Source organism: Salvelinus sp. IW2-2015, linkage group LG30 (assembly GCF_002910315.2).
Source record: "Salvelinus sp. IW2-2015 linkage group LG30, ASM291031v2, whole genome shotgun sequence".
In the NCBI taxonomy this organism is placed as follows: Eukaryota; Metazoa; Chordata; class Actinopteri; order Salmoniformes; family Salmonidae; genus Salvelinus; species Salvelinus sp. IW2-2015.
In genome coordinates, this window is record NC_036869.1 from 8,588,683 (window position 1) to 8,607,373 (window position 18,691).

General features: G+C 41.8%; 1 protein-coding gene across 1 annotated transcript in view; it reads left to right on the plus strand.

Moving 5' to 3' along the window:
- LOC111954807 (PHD finger protein 14) overlaps window positions 1-18,691 on the plus strand; it is a 139,105-nt gene that overhangs the window by 16,495 nt on the left and 103,919 nt on the right. Inside the window, exons 6-11 of the mRNA XM_023974716.2 lie at window positions 12,023-12,182; window positions 14,109-14,220; window positions 14,875-15,012; window positions 17,221-17,367; window positions 17,735-17,898; window positions 18,141-18,247. Of these exons, the coding sequence (XP_023830484.1) occupies window positions 12,023-12,182; window positions 14,109-14,220; window positions 14,875-15,012; window positions 17,221-17,367; window positions 17,735-17,898; window positions 18,141-18,247 (828 nt within the window). The remainder of the gene's footprint in view (window positions 1-12,022; window positions 12,183-14,108; window positions 14,221-14,874; window positions 15,013-17,220; window positions 17,368-17,734; window positions 17,899-18,140; window positions 18,248-18,691) is intronic.

Below are 18,691 nucleotides of genomic sequence, written 5' to 3' on the forward strand. Positions count from 1 at the left end.
CGCAGAGAGAATCGATCGCCCATGTAGCTATACATCTTACCGCAAAGCAAAGCTCACCTGCCGTCCCCCCTCTTTCTTTATCAAAGGTACCCATCTCACCCCAGTCCCCTTCTTATTTCAACATAACTTCCATCTTTTATTGAGAACCCCGCTCGTCATAATCTCGCTAGACTTACACACTTTCTCTATATTAACCAACATGCTTCCAAATCATACTACTCTCTACGGCAATTGTTTGTAGAACAACTACACGATGCAGACAGCATTAATCTCCCTCAAACTATCTAATTAAGCATATAGGACGTACCTCGCTGATGTGGTCTTATGCTTGACAAATAGTCTAGGGGGGAACATTTTACCACGTTTTCATTAATCATTTATAGTAATAATCAACAAAGGGGAAAAAGATGTTCAACTAGCTGCTGCATCATGAATGTGGCGACGGCCTATGAGTAAGCACGCAGACTCCTGTCCTCCTCTCACTCTGTTCACAGCTACTTCACCTTCCTGTCCTCTGGAGATTATACCTCCTGTCCTATACTCTCCTCCTGTCCTCGTTCCTCCTGTCCTCCTCTGATCCTGTCCTCCTCTCCTCCTGATCCTCCCTTTTCTCTCATTCTGTCCGCACTTTTCAGTCCTTTGTCGATCCTCTCGCATCCTTTGTTACTCTTCCTCCTCCTATTCACTTCATCTCACTTTCTCCTGTCTCCCTCCTCCTCTCCTCCTCTCTCCTCAGTCTCAACAGTATCCTGTCCTCCTCTCTCCTCTCTCCATACTCTACTACCACAGCGCTCATGCATGATCATTCTAAGCAAAGCGTTGTCCTTTGCTCACTAACTCCTGACCTATCCCTTCAGTCTGCTCTACCTTCCTCGCAGCCTCTCACCACAGGTATTCCCTACCTCTTTGGGTCCTCATTTTCCTCTCCTCTCTCCACTCCTTCACGGTCTCCTCCTCTTCACAGTCCTCATGTATCTCAGGACTACTCCTGTCCTCTAATCTTCTTTAGACGCTCGTATATCGCTATGCCATTGGATTGCTTACCTCTGATTGCCATGTGTGAAGCAACCCTACATTTTCTTCATATCATGTTTCGTCAGACCTGTCTAAATAAGTAGATTAAAATGGCTGAGTTTCCACTAGTGTGTGAAGCCAAACGTGCTTCTCAATGCCTCGTCTGCCTACGTTACACACTCATACCACCAATGGAGCTGGTCTCAAAGTTTATACAGAATATTCGTAGCCTCCAACAAGCCCCTGAAGAGCCTTCAGAAAGTTAATCAGTAGTTTCGAACTTTGAAATACATTTGATGATTGATTGATTGATTCCACATTTGTTGTGTTACAGCCTGATCCAAAATGGATCAGATTGATTCGTTTTCTTCACCATCTACTCACATTACCCCATAATGACAAAGTGAAAAACATGTTTTTAGAAATCTTTGCAAATGTTTGAAAATTAAATTAGCAGAAATATGCTATTTTACATAAGTATTCAGAACCCTTTGCTTTGAGATCTCGAAATTGAGCTCAGGTGCTCCTTTTCCATTGATCAATCCTTGAGATGTTTCTACAAACTTGATTGGGAGTCCACTTATTGGTAAAGTGTCAATTGATTGGACTGGACTTGGAAAGGCACACACCTGTCTATAAAGGTCTCACGGTTGACAGTGCATGTCAGAGCAAAAACCAAGCCATGAGGTCCGAAGGAATTGCCTAGAGCTCCGAGTACAGGAATTTGTCGAGGCACACGATCTGGGGAAGAGGGTAAGCCAAAAGCATTTCTTCTGCAGCATTGGAAGGTCCCCAAGACACAGTGGCTCCAAATTCTTAAATGGAAGGAGTCTGGAACCACCAAGACTCTTCTTAGAGCTGGCCACCGCCAAACTGAGCAATGGGAGAAAGGGCCTTGGACAGGGAGGGGGAGAAGGGCCTTGGGACAGGGCGAGGTGCAAACAAGAACCAGATACTTATGTAATACGTGTTTTCTAATTTTAATACATTTCTAAAAGCGGTTCTGCTTATCATTATTATTGTCATTCAATTATTGTCATTAATTATTGTCATTTATTATTGTCATTATTATGTCATTATTATTAAATCTCTATTATTATTGTCAATTTATGATCTGAATAGTTATGATATTGTGTCATTCCGAAAGTTCTTGATTTGTTCATATAGTTATCGTATCATTGTTATGTGTATTTGTCATTATTTTGTTCATTTTATTGTCATTATTATTGTCATTATTATTGTCATTATTATCTATCATCTATTATTGTATTATTGATTGTCATTATTATTGTCATTACTTATTGTCGAATTTATGTATTGTCATTTATTAGTTATCATGTAATTATGTCATTATCATATGTCATTTAGTATTGTCACTCACTTATTGTCATTATTTATGTACTTAATTATTGTCATTATTTTGTCATTATTATTGCATTATTATTGTCATATGCGGTTTGTGTGTAGAGTTGCTGAGAATTTGTTTTTAAGTCCTTTTAGAGTAAGGTTGTGACAAACAAAATGTTGAAAAAGTCAAGGGTCGAATTCTTGTTCCGAAAGCACCTGTTGCTGGTGGTATATACTATATCTATGTGTATGTATAGTTGTATTATGTTATGATTGTATATATAATATTCTCCTAGATTATAGGACGACACTTGAAAAGCTTATTCGTTAATTGAATTATTTTTGTGACTGTGGGTTGCCAAATGAATGTGTTTTTTTCATGAGTTTTCCTAATGTTAATCAGTGTTCGTAGTAAAGGCTCAATTCAGAGACTAAGGGTCCCAAATATTCAAAACTCTCCAAATGACAGCTGCGCTATGACCATCTTAAAACAATTCCCCACATGTCAGCTTAGTAAGACCCGTGTGTCCGTAGACGGTCGTCTGTAAAAGTTGTAAAAAAATATATAATATTGAACGGAGTGTGACACAAACGTATGTAAATAGTACATTTTCTGATTTTTCATTTTCAGTAAAGTGGTGTTCAACAAATAATAATTCGAACAACATGTATTTTGGCACTTTGTCATTATTGGGGTTTTGTGTGTAGCACTGTAGTGAGATAAGATTATGCTCCATTCCATTTGAATTCAGGTAACACAAGCAACGCATGAAGGAAGAATGTTCGCATGAACACTCCCTGAAGGCTTCGACTATTACGAGTCTCCAGCCATTCACAATGAAGCCTCTGTTTCTTCACCTGTTTCATTTCTGCTTGTTTCTTTATCCTTTTTCTTTCCTTTGTAAAACGCCATTGTAGATACTTCGAGCGAAGTAGTTTGTTATATGTACTATATTTTTTTGTTTTTAAGCAGCGATGCTGTTCGCTCTCTTGTAAATAATGAGAAATCGTATAGTGAATGATAAATATTGTTGAATGGTTTTAAAAAAGTCATGGAAACTGCCTGAAGTGCCTATTTAAAAAAGGTGATATTTTCTATGTAACGACAGCTAGATGATAAGAGGAATATAATAGGCAGAACTGAGAAAACTGCTGAACTATTGTTGAATCTGTATTATGTAATTACTAGCTAAATGATGATCTGGTCCATTACTAATGCCCACAGAAAATAATGACAAACATGTTGGTCCTAATTAAATGGTCAAGATGTAAACCTGGTGGGTTTGTTTTGTCTGTCTTTATGCTAATAACCCAAAGAGGAACTTTCCCCAAATGTCCCAAGTTGTTTCAGAGAAATCCTGGTTTGGAGTTTCTTGGATTTCCTGTTTATTCCGGGAATCATCCAACGGGATTTCTGTGAATTCTGTGATGTTACTAGTTTTATTGTGGCACACCTGCACTTTTTAATGACACTCCCTGTCCCCTAGGGATGACCTATAACCTACTCTGTATGGACACCCTCCCTGTCGGCCTAGGATGAGCGCCTATAAACCGCTACTGCTGTATGGACACTCCTGTCCCCTAGGTATGACCTATAACCCTACTTCTGTAATGGACACCTCCCTGTCCCTAGGATGCCTATAGACCCTACCTGTATGGACACCTCCCTGTCCCCTAGATGACCTATAACCTACTCTGTATGGACACTCCCTGTCCCCTAGGATGACCATATAGGCAGTGTACACAGGTGATTGCTCTGTATCCATTCCCTTGTGTTCAGTATAAATCTAGTGTGAGAGGTAATTGGTGCTCGCCAGCAGTAGCAGGTGGATATATAGGCGTTTCTTTTCCACTACGGTTAAAGTCTCCCTCTCACCATCTTTTAGTTGAGTATAATGAGCTGTTCTCTTTTGAACGCAAGTTTTACAGAGCGCTGGCTTGTGTTAAGGAGCTGCAGTCGGTGTTGTTAAATGTGTCCCAATGGTACCCTATTTCCGTATGTAGTGCACTACTTTTTTGGCGCAGGCCAATAGTGGCTATTGTCTAGATGTAAGGGAATAGGGTGCCGTTTGGGTAATGGCACACTTAGGTTTTTTTCCTTTTTACTCCAACGTCGTTGATATGTTGTGGTTTTGAGCTGTCAGCTTAATAACGTGTCAGTCGTGCCTTCTGCTAGATTGCGAATACGCAAACAAAAAATATGACGAGTGAATGTCAGGAACAAAAGCTGCATCGGTGCTTTTAAATGCACTTTGAGACTCGCGGAGTTCTGTTCCTGCTGAAAATTACACCCATGGAAGGATCGGGTGGAGTCAATAACACCTATCCCTCTCAACAGTGGTGCACTACAAGGGATAGGGTTATGGTCTAAAGCAGTGCACTAATAGGGATGAGGGCCCTGGTTCAGTAGTAGTGCACTATTGGAATAGGCGTCTGGGTTAAAGTAGTACACTATATAAGGAATAGGGCTCTTGTCTTAAAGTAGTGGACTATCATAGGGCACCAAGCGGCCCGGTCTATAGTAGTGCACTGATATAGGGTAATTAGGGCTCTGGTCTAAAAGTAGTACACTAATAGGGAATTAGGGCTCTTGGTCTAAAGTAGTGGCACTATATAGGGGAATAGGGCCCCTGGTCTAGAATAGTAGGCACTATATAGGGATAGGGCTTTGGTCTAAGTGTGACCCACGCCCTAGTCGCTTACAATGACCATTTGTGACTGTAACTGGTCTGGTGTGTGTGTACTGTAATAACTGCAGAAAGACAGTTGACTAACTGGTTGGTGTTGTTGTCGTACTGTATTAACTGCAAAAGACAGTTGACTGTAACTGGGCTGGTTGGCTGTCGTACTGTCTTATAGACTGCAGGAAAGGACAGTTGACTGTAAACTGGTCTGGTGGTGGTGGTCGTACTGTAACAACTGCAGAAAACAGTTGGCTGTAACTGTGTCTGGTGTGTGTCGTACTGTAATAACTGCAGAAAGACAGTTGACTGTAACTGGTCTGGTGTGTGGTCGTACTGTAATAACTGCAGAAAGACAGTTGACTGTAACTGGTCTGGTGTGTGTCGTACTGTAATAACTGCAGAAAGACAGTTGACTGGTAACTGGTCTGGTGTGTGTCGTACTGTAATAACTGCAGAAAGACAGTTGACTGTAACTGGTCTGGTGTGTGTCGTACTGTAATAACTGCAGAAAGACAGTTGGCTGTAACTGGTCTGGTGTGTGTCGTACTGTAATAACTGCAGAAAAGACAGTTGGCTGTAACTGGTCTGGTGTGTGTCGGACTGTAAAATGACGCAGAAAGACAGTTGACTAATCTGGTCTGGTGTGTGTCGTACTGTAATAACTTGCAGAAAGACAGTTTGACTGTAACTGGTCTGGTGTGTGTCGTACTGTATTAACTGCAGAAAGACAGTTGGCTGTAAATGGTCTGTTGTGTGTCGTACTGTATAACTGCAGAAAGACAGTTGGCTGTAACTGGTCTGGTTGTGTTCGTACTGTAATAACTGCAGAAGACAGTTGGCTGTAACTGGTCTGTTGTGTGTCGTACTGTATAACTGCAGAAAGACAGTTGACTGTAACTGGTCTGGTGTGTGTCGTACTGTAATAACTGCAGAAAGACAGTTGACTGTAACTGGTCTGTGTGGTCGTATCTGTAATAACTGCAGAAAAGACAGTAATGGCTGTAACTGGTCTGTGTGTGTGTCGTACTGTAATAACTGCAGAAAGACAGTTGGCTGTAACTGGTCCTGGTGTGTGTCGTACTGTATAAACTGCAGAAAGAAAGTTGGCTGTAACTGGTCTGTTGTGTGGTCGTACTGTAATAACTGCAGAAAGACAGTTGGCTGTACTGGTCTGGTGTGTGTCGTTACTGTAATAACTGCAGAAGAAGTTGGCTTAGACTGGTCTGGTGGTGTGTCGTATCTGTGATTATACTGGCAGAAGACAGTTGTCTGTAACTGGTCTGGTGTGTGTCGTACTGTAATAACTGCAGAAAGACAGTTGACTGTAAGTGTCTGGTGTGTGTTCGTACTGTAATAACTGTGCAGAAAGACAGTTGACTGTAACTGGTCTGGTGTGTGGTTCGTACTGTTGTATACCTCGCAAAAGACAGTTGATCTGATACTGGTCTGGTGTTGTGTCGTACTGTAATAACTGCAGAAAGACCAGTTGACTGTAACTGGCTGGTTGTGTGTCGTACTGTAATAACTGCAGAATAGTACAGTTATGTAACTGGCTGGTGTGTGTCGTACTGTAATAACTGCAGAAAGACAGTTGGACTGTTAACTGGTCTGGTGTGTGTCGTAACTGTATAACTGCAGAAAGACAGTTGACTGTAACTGGTCTGTGTGTTTGTCGTACCTGGAATAACTGCAGAAAGACAGTTACTGTAAACTGGTGTGTGTCCGTACTGCTAATAACTGCAGAAAGACAGTTGACTGTAACTGGTCTGGTTGTGTGTACTGTAATCAACTGCAGAAAGACAGTTGGCTGTAACTGGTCTGGTGTGTGTCGTACTGTAATAACTGCAGAAAGACAGTTGACTTGTAACTGGGCTGGTGTGTGTCGTACTGTAATATACTGCAGAAAGACAGTTGGCTGTAACGGTTGGTGTGTGTCGTACTTGATAACTGCAGAAAGACAGTTGACTGTAACTGGTCTGGTGTGTGTTCGTACTGTAATAACTGCAGAAAGACAGTTGACTGTATAACTGGTGTGTGTGTACTGTAATAACTGCAGAAAGACAGTTGACTGTAACTGGTCTGGTGTGTGTCGTACTGTAATAAATGCAGAAAGACAGTTGGCTGTAACTGGTCGGTGTGTGTCGTACTGAATAATACTGCAGAAAGACAGTTGACTGTAACTGGTCTGGTGTGTGTCGTACTGTAATAACTTGCAGGAAAGATCAGTTGACTGTAACTGGTCTGGGTGTGTCGTCTGTATAACTAAATGTCAGAAGAAGACAGTTGGCCTGTAACTGGTTGGTGTGTGCGACTGTAATAACTGCAGAAAGACAGTTGACTGAGGCCCCAGTAGAATGACGAATGTCCTCCTCTCTCTCTCTGACACTTTGGCAGTGTCCTGGGCCTTTGTACTGTAAATCCGCTACAGATATCGTATAGGCACAAATCCCTACACTGTTCCTCTATGCCCTCCTTTAATGTAAGTATGCTTCACAGTGTATGACTGCGGCTGAAATGGCACCGTCAATTCCTTATATTGAGCCTTATGTTCAACCGGTTGTCCATTTCATACGACATAGTTTAGTCTGTTGCATAGCTGTAAAGGTCTAGCCTTTTGTACTGTTTGAAGTATAGGCCTAGTAGACTATGCATAGTCATTTGTCAATACCTGCTCTTGTCGTTCGTCTGTCACGCAGTCCTCTTAGTAGTTCCATTTGAAGACAGCCTTGGTAAGGTGATAGCAGTTTTAGATGAGGTTCATAAAGTGCTTCGTGCTTAGCAGACATATGGCCTCCATATTGTCCTGTTCTACACCAGGGTAATTAAGGGCCTTGCTCAGCTCAAGGTTAAAAACCATGTTTTCCCTCATGCTGTTTCAACTAACTGCAGAAACACTAATGCCACAAGGGCAGCCCCTGAAGCCCCTGAAATGCATTTAAAGAACCACGCCTAACAGCCCTGCCACTTGATTTTCTATGTTGAGGCTGGAGAATAGTTTTCTAAACCACTCTCAAATGCATCTAACCACTCTCAAATGCATCTAACCACTCTCAAATGCATAGTAAATGTCTTCAGTGTCTTCAAATGAATTCAATCCTAGAGGAGGAGAAGTACAGGTAAATGAATGAATGGGACCCCAGCACCCACAGAGGAAAGCAAGGCATTGTGAAGCTGCTTATTGACAGTTAGTTTTCATTTTAGAAATGGCCTCGTAATCCATTATCAGGCCTTTGTCAGATGAGAACATTGAATTATACGTATTATTGAATTACCCCTCTCCTTCTCTGTCTCAGTCTTCCTTTCAAAACAGGTTTAGCAAATCTAATTGAAATGCAAAATTAAAACGCTATCAATCCGTAGTAGCCTTGTTTTTTCTCCCCCTTATAACGAGTAACTGATTTATTCTATGGTTTACTGGCCATGGGAATGATTGCATTGTTTTTAAAAAAGGAGCAGAATAAAGTAATGTTTTGAGAGATCGCTCTCCATCTTATTATGGAATTTGAATTCAGTGCGGCTGATTTAAAGGAAGATCTGAAAACCATCCTTCTGAAAACACTCACACACACATCTGTCATGAAAACCATCAATTACATCATGTGTAATTGGTGTTGTTCAGTGAGATCAGAGTTGTGTGTGTTGTCTCTGATGCCCCATTTTGCMCACCGGCTCTGCTTATATGAGTGCTTTTGAATAGGTCCACTTAATCTTGGAATGGAAAGTGTTACCATTCATGAAAAAATTGAATTGAACTAATCTGAGAGCATCCATCTTGAACATGCTGGATGCTTGAGTTTTTGTATTTTTTCGGTGGGAGAAAAATAAATATTTTGACAGGCAGCCACAGAGTGAGATGAATAGATTCAACTGGAGATAGAGATTAGAATAGAGTAAATGTGAGTAAAACTACATGAGTTAAATCACAAAAAGCGTATATATTTCAAACCTGTTTTTACCTAGCCTAATGGTTTGTTGAATTGATTAAAACTGAACTGCATGTAGGAAGAGAACACCGCGGTTACGTACTTTTCTCAAAATATTGACTGTTGGACTGGAGATATTTGTGTATTCCGTAATAGACATGAGGAATATTGATTTGTTCCACTTCCATCTGAATTCATTTGCATTTGAAATCTAAATGGGATCTAATGATGGATGTAATGATGAAGCAGGTAGCACTGGAGCAGCATAGATAATAATGAACTGAATTCCCCTTTAATGGCGCTGCTCTGACAGGTGTGTTTGTGTGTACTCTCTCCACCTCACTCTCAGGAGGCAGAGATGGACATTATGTTGGGTGTGTTGAGAACCGTAAAGAGATGATTAGTGTGACATCGCTGCCAACATGAAAATRGGAACCCATCTATGCACTGTCAAAATAACTGATTGCTCTCTCACCAATATGAGGTGTGCCCATTACTTCTCCTTTGATCCTGGGAAGAAGATAGTCCAACACTTCCTCCCTCATCTTCATATTAGAACAGATGGAGATTCAGAACCACACACACACTCATATTCACACCTGTATATGTTAACACCATATACCCAGAGAGACCTTTCTTTCACTGTTAAATCTTGATACAGTTAAAAGTACATCTTGATTTAGTAGACACTATACACTACCCCTGCCCCCTATACCCTCTTTAACTGCCAAGCTCGTCATTTCTGACAAGGATAATCTTCACTTGGAGGATTATAAAGCTATCCCGTAGTCATCACTTTTGGTCAGCTTAGCTCACATTAGCCAGCACCCCATGGCTTAGTGCTTCCAGCTTTGTATCTCGGTTCAAAAGGAACATCGGAGATTTGCGGCGACTGTTCAGCCGTAAGTCGGTAAAACCAGCGTGGTGATCGTTCACAACCCGGTTTCTTTGATTAAAAGCACCAATCACTATTAAGCACAACTGTTGCCAGCAGTATTTTCAGTAATATATTTTCAGTAATATAACCTTGAGCTATATTGGAGCACCTGGGGACTTAACCTTTTGTCCTGACGCACATACTGCGGGGGGAAGCATTGAGAAGGAAGGAAATGTKTTTTGTTTTCTTGTAGTTAAATGTGGCATTGAGAAGGAAGCATTGAGAAGGAAGGAAATGTTTTTTGTTTTCTTGTAGTTAAATGTGGCATTGAGAAGGAAGGAAATGTTTTTTGTTTTCTTGTAGTTAAATGTGGCATTGAGAAGGAAGGAAATGGTTTTTGTTTTCTTGTAGTTAAATGTGGCATTGAGAAGGAAGGAAATGGTTTTTGTTTTCTGTGTAGTTAAACTGTGGCATTGAAGGAAGAAATGGTTTTTGATTTTCTTGTAGTTAAATGTGGCAGTTGAGAAGGAGGAAATGGTTTTTGTTTTCTTGCTAGTTAATGTGGATTGAAGGAAGGAAATGGTTTTTGTTTTTTCTTGTAGTTTAAATTGTGGCATTGAAGGAAGGAAATGTTTTTTTTTTCTTGTAGTTAAATGTGGCATTGAAGACAGGAAGGAAATGGTTTTTGTTTCTTGTAGTTAAATGCTTGCATTGACGAAAGGAAGCGAAATGGTTTTTGCTTTTCTTGTTAAACTGTGGCATTGAGAAGGAAGGAAATGGTTTTGTTTTTTGTAGTTAAATGTGGCATTGAAGGAAGGAAATGTTTTTGTTTTCTTGTAGTTAAAATGTGCATATTGAGAAGGAAGAAATGGTGTTTTCTTGTGTTTAAAGTGGCCATTGAGAAGGAAGGAAATGGTTTTTGTTTTCTTGTTGTTAAATGTGGCATTGAGAAGGAAGGAAATGGTTTTTGTTTTCTTTTAGTTAAATGTGAGGCAGAGATTGTGGTTTGGAGGTCAGGGTGAAGCTCCAGCTGTGTACTAATTGCCCTATTGAAATAATCAGTGCTTGAATGATGTAATCCTGACTTGATTGATGTAATCCTGACTTGATTAATGTCATTCTGACTTGGACTTCCTCTCAGTATGAAGCCAATTACCTGGTCGTAAATAAACCTGCAGGATACAACAGTACACTATATTACCCCCCCGCCCCCCCCCCCTATTTTCTACACTGACCAACATCGCTTTCAATCCACTCTAGCCTGTCTATTCCCTGTGATGCAGAACAAATGGACACAATCAGAGAGCACCTATAGAAGACATCTACGCACTGAGAGAAAGAAAACAAACATACATACAACTGAATTAACATTGCCGTCTGGTGTGGCTTCTGGATGTTTGCCGCCAGTGGGTCTTCAGACTGGACTGATTCCCCAGTGTGGTCCAGAGTGACGAGCATACAGAGTATGTACAACATTGAGCCTTTGATTTGTGAGTCTCTCCCATAGCTCAGAGAGCCTGGAGGCTGTTTGACTGAATTAGGAGCCCGTGTGTTATCTCTTCAATGGAAGGCAGAGCGGCTGATTGCTGCCCTCATTGGTAGTGCGGATCACGTTCGGCCAGTATAATAGCAGCCATAGAAACMGCATCAACGAAAGTAATTGTTTTGGAAACCCTGGAAAATTAAGAATACAACATTAACATGCTTTGCTTGTGGCGTGTGGCTTCTCTCTCTTCTCTAGTCTTAGGTCTCAATAATATGATCAAATGTTCCCCATTTTTAGAAAGCTGGAGCAAAAKGTTTAAGAGAGAATCTAAATCTTTCTGGAGGTTTGAGGGGAAACTAGCAAACAGCAAGTTGACACCATGTTGTGTGCTTGTCAGGGCACTGGTCTCTGGTCTTCTCAGTCCTAAGTGTGACACAGCCTTTGCACCTTTTTTGAGAGGATCCACCAACTTGTAATGGATTCTGCAACCCTTACTCTGATAGTCAGAGCTATTGCATGATAGAATAGATACAAATCTGTAAAGTTGGAACTGTTAGATACTAGCTAACGACACAATGTTCACAGCAAATGTAAAACCTAATGGAATATGTTAGCCAGTATTAGCTACCGGTCAGCGTTATGGAATGCACCTTTGATGATGTAATTGACAGACATTCTACATGTGTTCCAGGTTGCTATGGAGTGGACGGTGAGAGTGACTCCATCATGAGTTCCGCCTCGGAGAACTCCACGGAACCGTGGTTCTGCGATGCTTGCAAGAACGGAGTCACGCCCAGCTGTGAGCTCTGCCCCAATCAGGACGGGATCTTCAAAGAGACTGACGCTGGGAGGTGGGTCATGATTCGACACACTGATTTTATGATTTTTCACATGATTTAATTTGCCTGTTTCGGAGCATTACATTGGATCAATCACGTGCACTGTAGGAATTGCAATCAACACACTAGGAATTACCTACACTATAGGAAATCAACTACTTCAACAAAAGTTGTTGGCCATTAATGGTCATTTACTGTAGACAAGCCCTCTCCTTGCCTACATTCGGCATTGGAGAAAGTATAGAAGATGGAGAAGGGAGAGAGAAAGTGAGGGAGAGAAAGAGGGGAAGAAAAAGAGAGAAGGGTAGGAATAGAGAGAGGGGAAAGAAAGCAAGTGAGGGAAGGAGAAGAAGATGGGGGGGAGGGGGAAGAAAAAGAGAGGAGCGACAGTGAGGGATAGCGAGAGAGAGAGAGTGTTATGTGAAGCGTGGAGACTCCAGCCACACTAACGCTGATGGTGCTCCTCAGCCAGCCTGCACCCGAATTTACTACTTCACTAGAGCATGAAAAACACAGCAAATTAAACTGTGGAGATGGATATCTTTATATTGGACTTCGGATTCTCTTCCCCAAAGTCTGCATTTGAAATTGTGTCACACCAAGCGGATGCTCAGTCAGAGAGTGTGGCTTGGGCTGCTGAAATCAACTTCTGAAGATTTCCAAGTTTTTAAGTGATTAATTTCAGTTAATTATCTGAGTGAAGTTTTCTGATTTTGCATTGTTTACATTTTACGCTTTTGCAGTGCCTAATTTAATAGAGCTTTGTCAGCACAAATTTACTAATATAACTTAAAGGAAAAATCCCCCCAAAAGCACTCCTTCCTATTATTTACATTGTTACATAACACTAATATGTGAGAACAGTATTTTTTTGTGAACAAATATTTCATTTTGTCGATATAATAAGGTTGGTAGCAACGTGAACATTGTTGTGGAAATCTGTTGCAGCTCAAGTCGACTACAACACCCACAATGCACTGATCTCTCTATGGGCTGGCTAGCTAGCAAACGTAGCTACACAAAATAATACCAAAGTCAATATCAGCATGTGAAGTAGCTAGTTGGCTGTAAAATCGCCTGAACAAATTGCACTATCAATTTGGGAGTCTACAATCTCACCATGTTCATCCTGCAGATCGATGTGCTTCACAGAGTGGAGTCTGACATTCTCAACGACACCATGCAATACACCCTGGACTGAAGAGGCAGACAAATAGGAGAAATGTGTTGGACCCTCTTTTAAATTACACATATCTTGAGGTAGTAATATCACAAAAATATGATCAATGGCTAATTTGAGAGAAGACAACTTCCCGCGTTATGACATTGACCTGTATTGAAATCTGACCTGTATGAATCTAAAAGTCATATTCCTATTAACTTCCAGTGTAGTGAGAGAGACTTTATCACAATGCTATATCATACCGGCAGAATTTCTGCCTGCTTGAACGGCAATAGCTCAGATACACATGAAATGACCCAGGGAATAGATAGAACATCGCTCAGAGATGCACAAATATAATATAACGTTCAAAATGGGTCAATCTTCTCTTTAAAGATGCATTATAAAGGTTTTGTATAATTTTAGCCAGTAGCTTTGAAAGTTGCACTCACAAGCCAAAACGGGACCCCGAAAATTGTGCACAATTGTGTACAACGTCATCAATTTTGTATTATATGTTACATCCTGCAACAACAAAAAATCCTGCCATTCCAATTCTTACAATGTTACAAATTTGTACGTGTTTAAGATCCTGTTCAAACGCTTTAATTGTGACCATTAAAAAGCTTGTGTTTACTTCACGTGGACTACCCAGTCTCTGTTTAGTATACTCTCAATGTGTATAAGGGTCTTTGCTTTCATTGGTTAAGTAGGCACATACATCAGCAATGGGGCTATTTGAAGCATCTTTGTTTGTTTTCATGTATATTGTCTAGATGGGTCCATGTGGTTTGTGCGCTCTACGTCCCTGGAGTAGCGTTTGGGGACATTGATAAACTACGACCAGTGACTCTCACAGAGATGAACTACTCCAAGTATGGGGCCAAGGCAAGTACAAAGGAAATGTTTTGAAATGTTTTACAGAATAAAGATGATGGTGATCGAAAGATTCTGTTAAACAGTGTAAATTGTGTGAAACAAAATCAATCCGTATTACTTCAAACATGCTTTATCATAGTGGAAGACTGAGGAAGGTGTTTTAGATTTTTGGATTCCCATTGTCTGTTAATGAATAAGTCCGGTTTATGAGGAGCAGCACATTAAGACAGTAATAAAGTGACTCGTGTGGTTGGTTACCATCCAACACTTTACATCCAACTTTAACATAGTGATCCATCAGCGTACAGTCACTCTGACATTCATTCTAGCTGAAACCCTGTTGAGGGTCACTAAGCCAATAGAATACACTTTTATTGAAGAGAGTGACTTTTACAAATATGATCCAGGGCCATTTCACACTGAAAAGAAATTGCTGCTGAAAAATGTGTATTATCATAAAAATGAATAATTAAAGCATATGCAAGTTTCTCCAAGTGGTCACCTTGTACCTTTGGCAGAACTGAGCGAAGTCAATGTTGAAGTTTCTGAACCTCTAGGTTTTCCTTTGTCCCTGAGTGCAGTTTCTGAGATCTCCATTTTCTTTTTACCTTTTGTTCATAAGTAGGGTTTCTGACCTATGTTTTTGCTTTCTCTTTTGTCTAGGAGTGCAGTTTCTGCGAGGACGCCCGRTTCGCCCGGACAGGCGTGTGTATCAGCTGTGATGCTGGCATGTGCCGATCCTACTTCCATGTGACCTGTGCTCAGAGGGAGGGGCTTCTCTCAGAGGCCGCTGCGGAGGAGGTGAGAGAAGACMGGACATGAATCATGTGACCCTGTGTATATGTACAGTACCAGTCAAAAGTTTGGACACAGCTACTGGTTCCAGGGTTTTTCTTTATTTTTACTGTTTTCTACATTGTAGAATAATAGTGACTAGTGACACAAACTATGAAATAACACATATGGAATCATGTAGTAACCAAAAATGTGTTAAACAAATCAAAATATATTTTAGATTTGAGATTCTTCAAATTAGCCACCTTTTGACAGCTTTGCACAGCTCATTCACAGTCCCTGAAATGCATTTGAAAACATAGGGGGGTGGGGGGGTACTTAGTGGAGGATTCAGGTCACTCCTTGCGATAAGAAGACAGTAACGTATTCATTTTACAAACGACTAGTCCTTTAAAACAGTCTCTTAAACTGGCCCTGGCTCCTTCATCAACCTCCTGCTATAGGCAGAGTCTTATATTGAGAATGTAATAAAACATGGAAGGCTGTATAATGATGACACTCTAAGGATCTGGTTATAGCTGGTATTCAGGATCCGTCTGCAGTGCAGCTGATGTATGCACCTCGCGCCACTTATTTCTGCGGCACAAAGGCGGCCGGCGTACTGATAAACCCGGCCCAGAAAGTGCCTACTCAYCGCTATCCACTTAATCCATTGAGCTGTGGCAAAGGGCCCCTATCAACAGGTGAAGCCTCTGATAAAATCTGCCAAAACACCTTAAGCCTAAACGATTCTAGGGGAGCCAGGGGCTGACTGCCTGTCTGGGGGGAAAAACGGTTGAGTTTGAGTGTTTTTTTTTTTTCTCCCTGACTGAGGAGGGGGAGGGGGAAAGAAAAGGTCGTAGGACCTTGTTGGTGAGCTGTATGGTTGTTGTGGATATGGAAAATAATTAAGAAGTAGAGGCTTTCATTGTTCTTCGCTCTTTTCTTACCTGGAATTTGGAAGACCAATTCTGAGAAAAATCACCCTCGCTGAACTCAGTTCTAGGAATAAGATGTACTCTACTTCAGCATTGAGCACAGTTCATCACTCTATGAGAGCACTAAATGGATGTTATGTTTCTCGCATAACAATGAAACAATTATTATTTTGAATTATATACAGTCCATTCGGAAAGTATTCAGACCCCTTCCCTTTTTCCACATTTTGTTACGTTACAGCCTTATTCTAAAATGTCAAATAAAAATAATCCTCATCAATCTACACACAATACCCCATAATGACAAAGAGAAAACAGGCTTTTAGAAATGTTTGCAAATTTATTAAAAATAAAATAAGTATTCAGTAAGTATTCAGACCCTTTGCTATGAGACTCGAAAAAGAGCTCAGGTGGATCATGTTTCCATTGATCATCCTTGAGAAGTTTCTACAACTTGGTTGGAGTCCACCTGTGGTAAATTCAATTGATTGGACATGGGAAAGGCACACACCTGTCTATATAAGTTCCCACAGTTGACAGTGCATGTCAGAGCAAAAACCAAGCCATGAGGTCGAAGCAATTGTCCGTAGAGCTCTGAGAAAGGATTGTGTCGAGACACCGATCTGGGGAAGGGTAACAAAAAATGTTTGCAGCAATGAAGGTCCCCAGGAACACAGTTGTCTCCATCATTTTTAAATGGAAGAAGTTTGTAAGCACAAACCACCAGCTTCCTAGAGCTGACCGCCCAGCCAAACTGAGCAATCGGGGGAGAAGGGCCTTGGTCCGGGAGGAGACTTGGAACCCAATGGTCACTCGGACAGAGTTCCTCTGTGGAGATGGGAGAACCTTCCAGAAGGACAACCATCTCTGCAGCACTACACCAATCAAGCCTTTATGGTAGAGTGGCCAGACGGAAGCCACTCGCATGACAGCCCGCTTGGAGTTTGCCAAAAGGCACCTAAAGACTCTCAGACCATGAGAAACAAGATTCTCTGGTCTGATGAAACCAAGATCGAACTCTTTGGCCTGAATTCCAAGCGTCACATCTGGAGGAAACCAGGCACCATCCCTACGGTGAAGCATGGTGGAGGCAGCATCATGCTGTGGGGATGTTTTTCAGCGGCAGAGACTGGGAAACTAATCAGGATCGGATAAGTGACTATTTTACACAGGAAAACAGATCTCTTGACTGAAGAGAGCTGAAAGACATGCCATACACAGTGCACAAGAAGCGATGTTCACCTGTGGTCGGTCAGGTTTTGAACACGTGTGTGTGTGTGTACGTCTGTTTCCCCAGGACATAGCCGATCCCTTCTTTGCGTATTGTAAGCAGCATGCGGACCGCTATGACAGGAAGTGGAAGAGGAAGAACTACCTGGCACTCCAGTCCTACTGCAAGGCGTCTCTACAGGACAAAGAGAAGCAGCTGGCCCCTGAGGCACAGGTGAGAGGTCAAGACTGGCTCAGACTCACACTGGCTTGCCCCTGTTAGGGCTGCAGAATGTTGTCTTTGAACATGAATAGAAATGCTTGTCAGTGTTTAYTTCATAGTTAATTGTTCTATATGCAAGATTCAGTCTTCAACTGATTGACTTTTTTATGTTAACAAGTGAGTTGGAGAACACAGCAGAAACAACCTGGAGAGGTTGTAAGTTGTAATGTCTGCATCCCAAATGGGACCCTATTCCCTATATAATGCACTACTTTTGACCAGGGCCCATATATAGGATAGGGTGCCATTTGGGACACACGTAGACTGTCATTAGATAATGAAGTGTGTGTTTCTTTGTGTTGTGTTGAACCCCTGGCAGGCCCGTATCACCACCCGGCTGCAGCAGTACCGGGCCAGGGCAGAGCTGTCCCGTAACACGCGGCCCCAGGCCTGGGTCCCCCGGGAGAAGCTTCCACGACCCCTGACCTCCAGCGCCTCCGCCATCAGGAAGCTCATGAGGAAGGCCGAGCTCATGGGCATCAGGTAGGAGTTAATGTCTGTAGGAAAAAGACAGTGTTCAGGCAACCAAGAATTGAGGTGCAGCCCAAATGTAGAATTCACGCTCCATACTTAAAAAAAAAAAAAAAAATCCAATATAAAGATTTTTTTTTTGCTGGATGCGCGAGAGCTGCAACTTTTTCACATTGTCAGGGAGGGGCTTTGAGGTCAGAGAGGTGGACCAGGAAGCAGAGGGTTGTCGGTTCAAATCTCATTTTCTTCTTCAGCACGGACATCTTCCCTGTAGACACGTCAGACATCAGCGCAAGTGTGGACGGACGCAGGAAACACAAGCAGCCCGCCCTCACTGCAGACTTCGTCAACTATTACCTGGGTGAGTACGGAAACAAAAACCATCTGTACTGATGGCTACATAGACTTACAATACCAACCTAATACACTATTCTAGTCAATGTTGTTACTAAAGACAGATGCTTCCAGAATAAAGACAGATGTGCCAGAGTTCTATAGGTTCTCAGCATGTAGCCTTGGATAAAGACCCCCAAAATGAATGATGATGCCATTGCCAGATATGTGTTTGCTCGACCGTTTTTGTGTGTGTGTGTTTGCGAGTGTGCGTATACATGTACGTTCAAACGTGTGTAACCTTGAACAACATCCCCCACCCCCCAGGTATCTCCCATCAGAACAACATCCCCCATCCCCAGCTATCGACCATCAGAACATCCCCAAGCTATCTCCCATCAGAACAACATCCCCCATCCCCAGCTATCGACCATCAGAACATCCCCCTGCTATCTTCCATCAGAACAACATC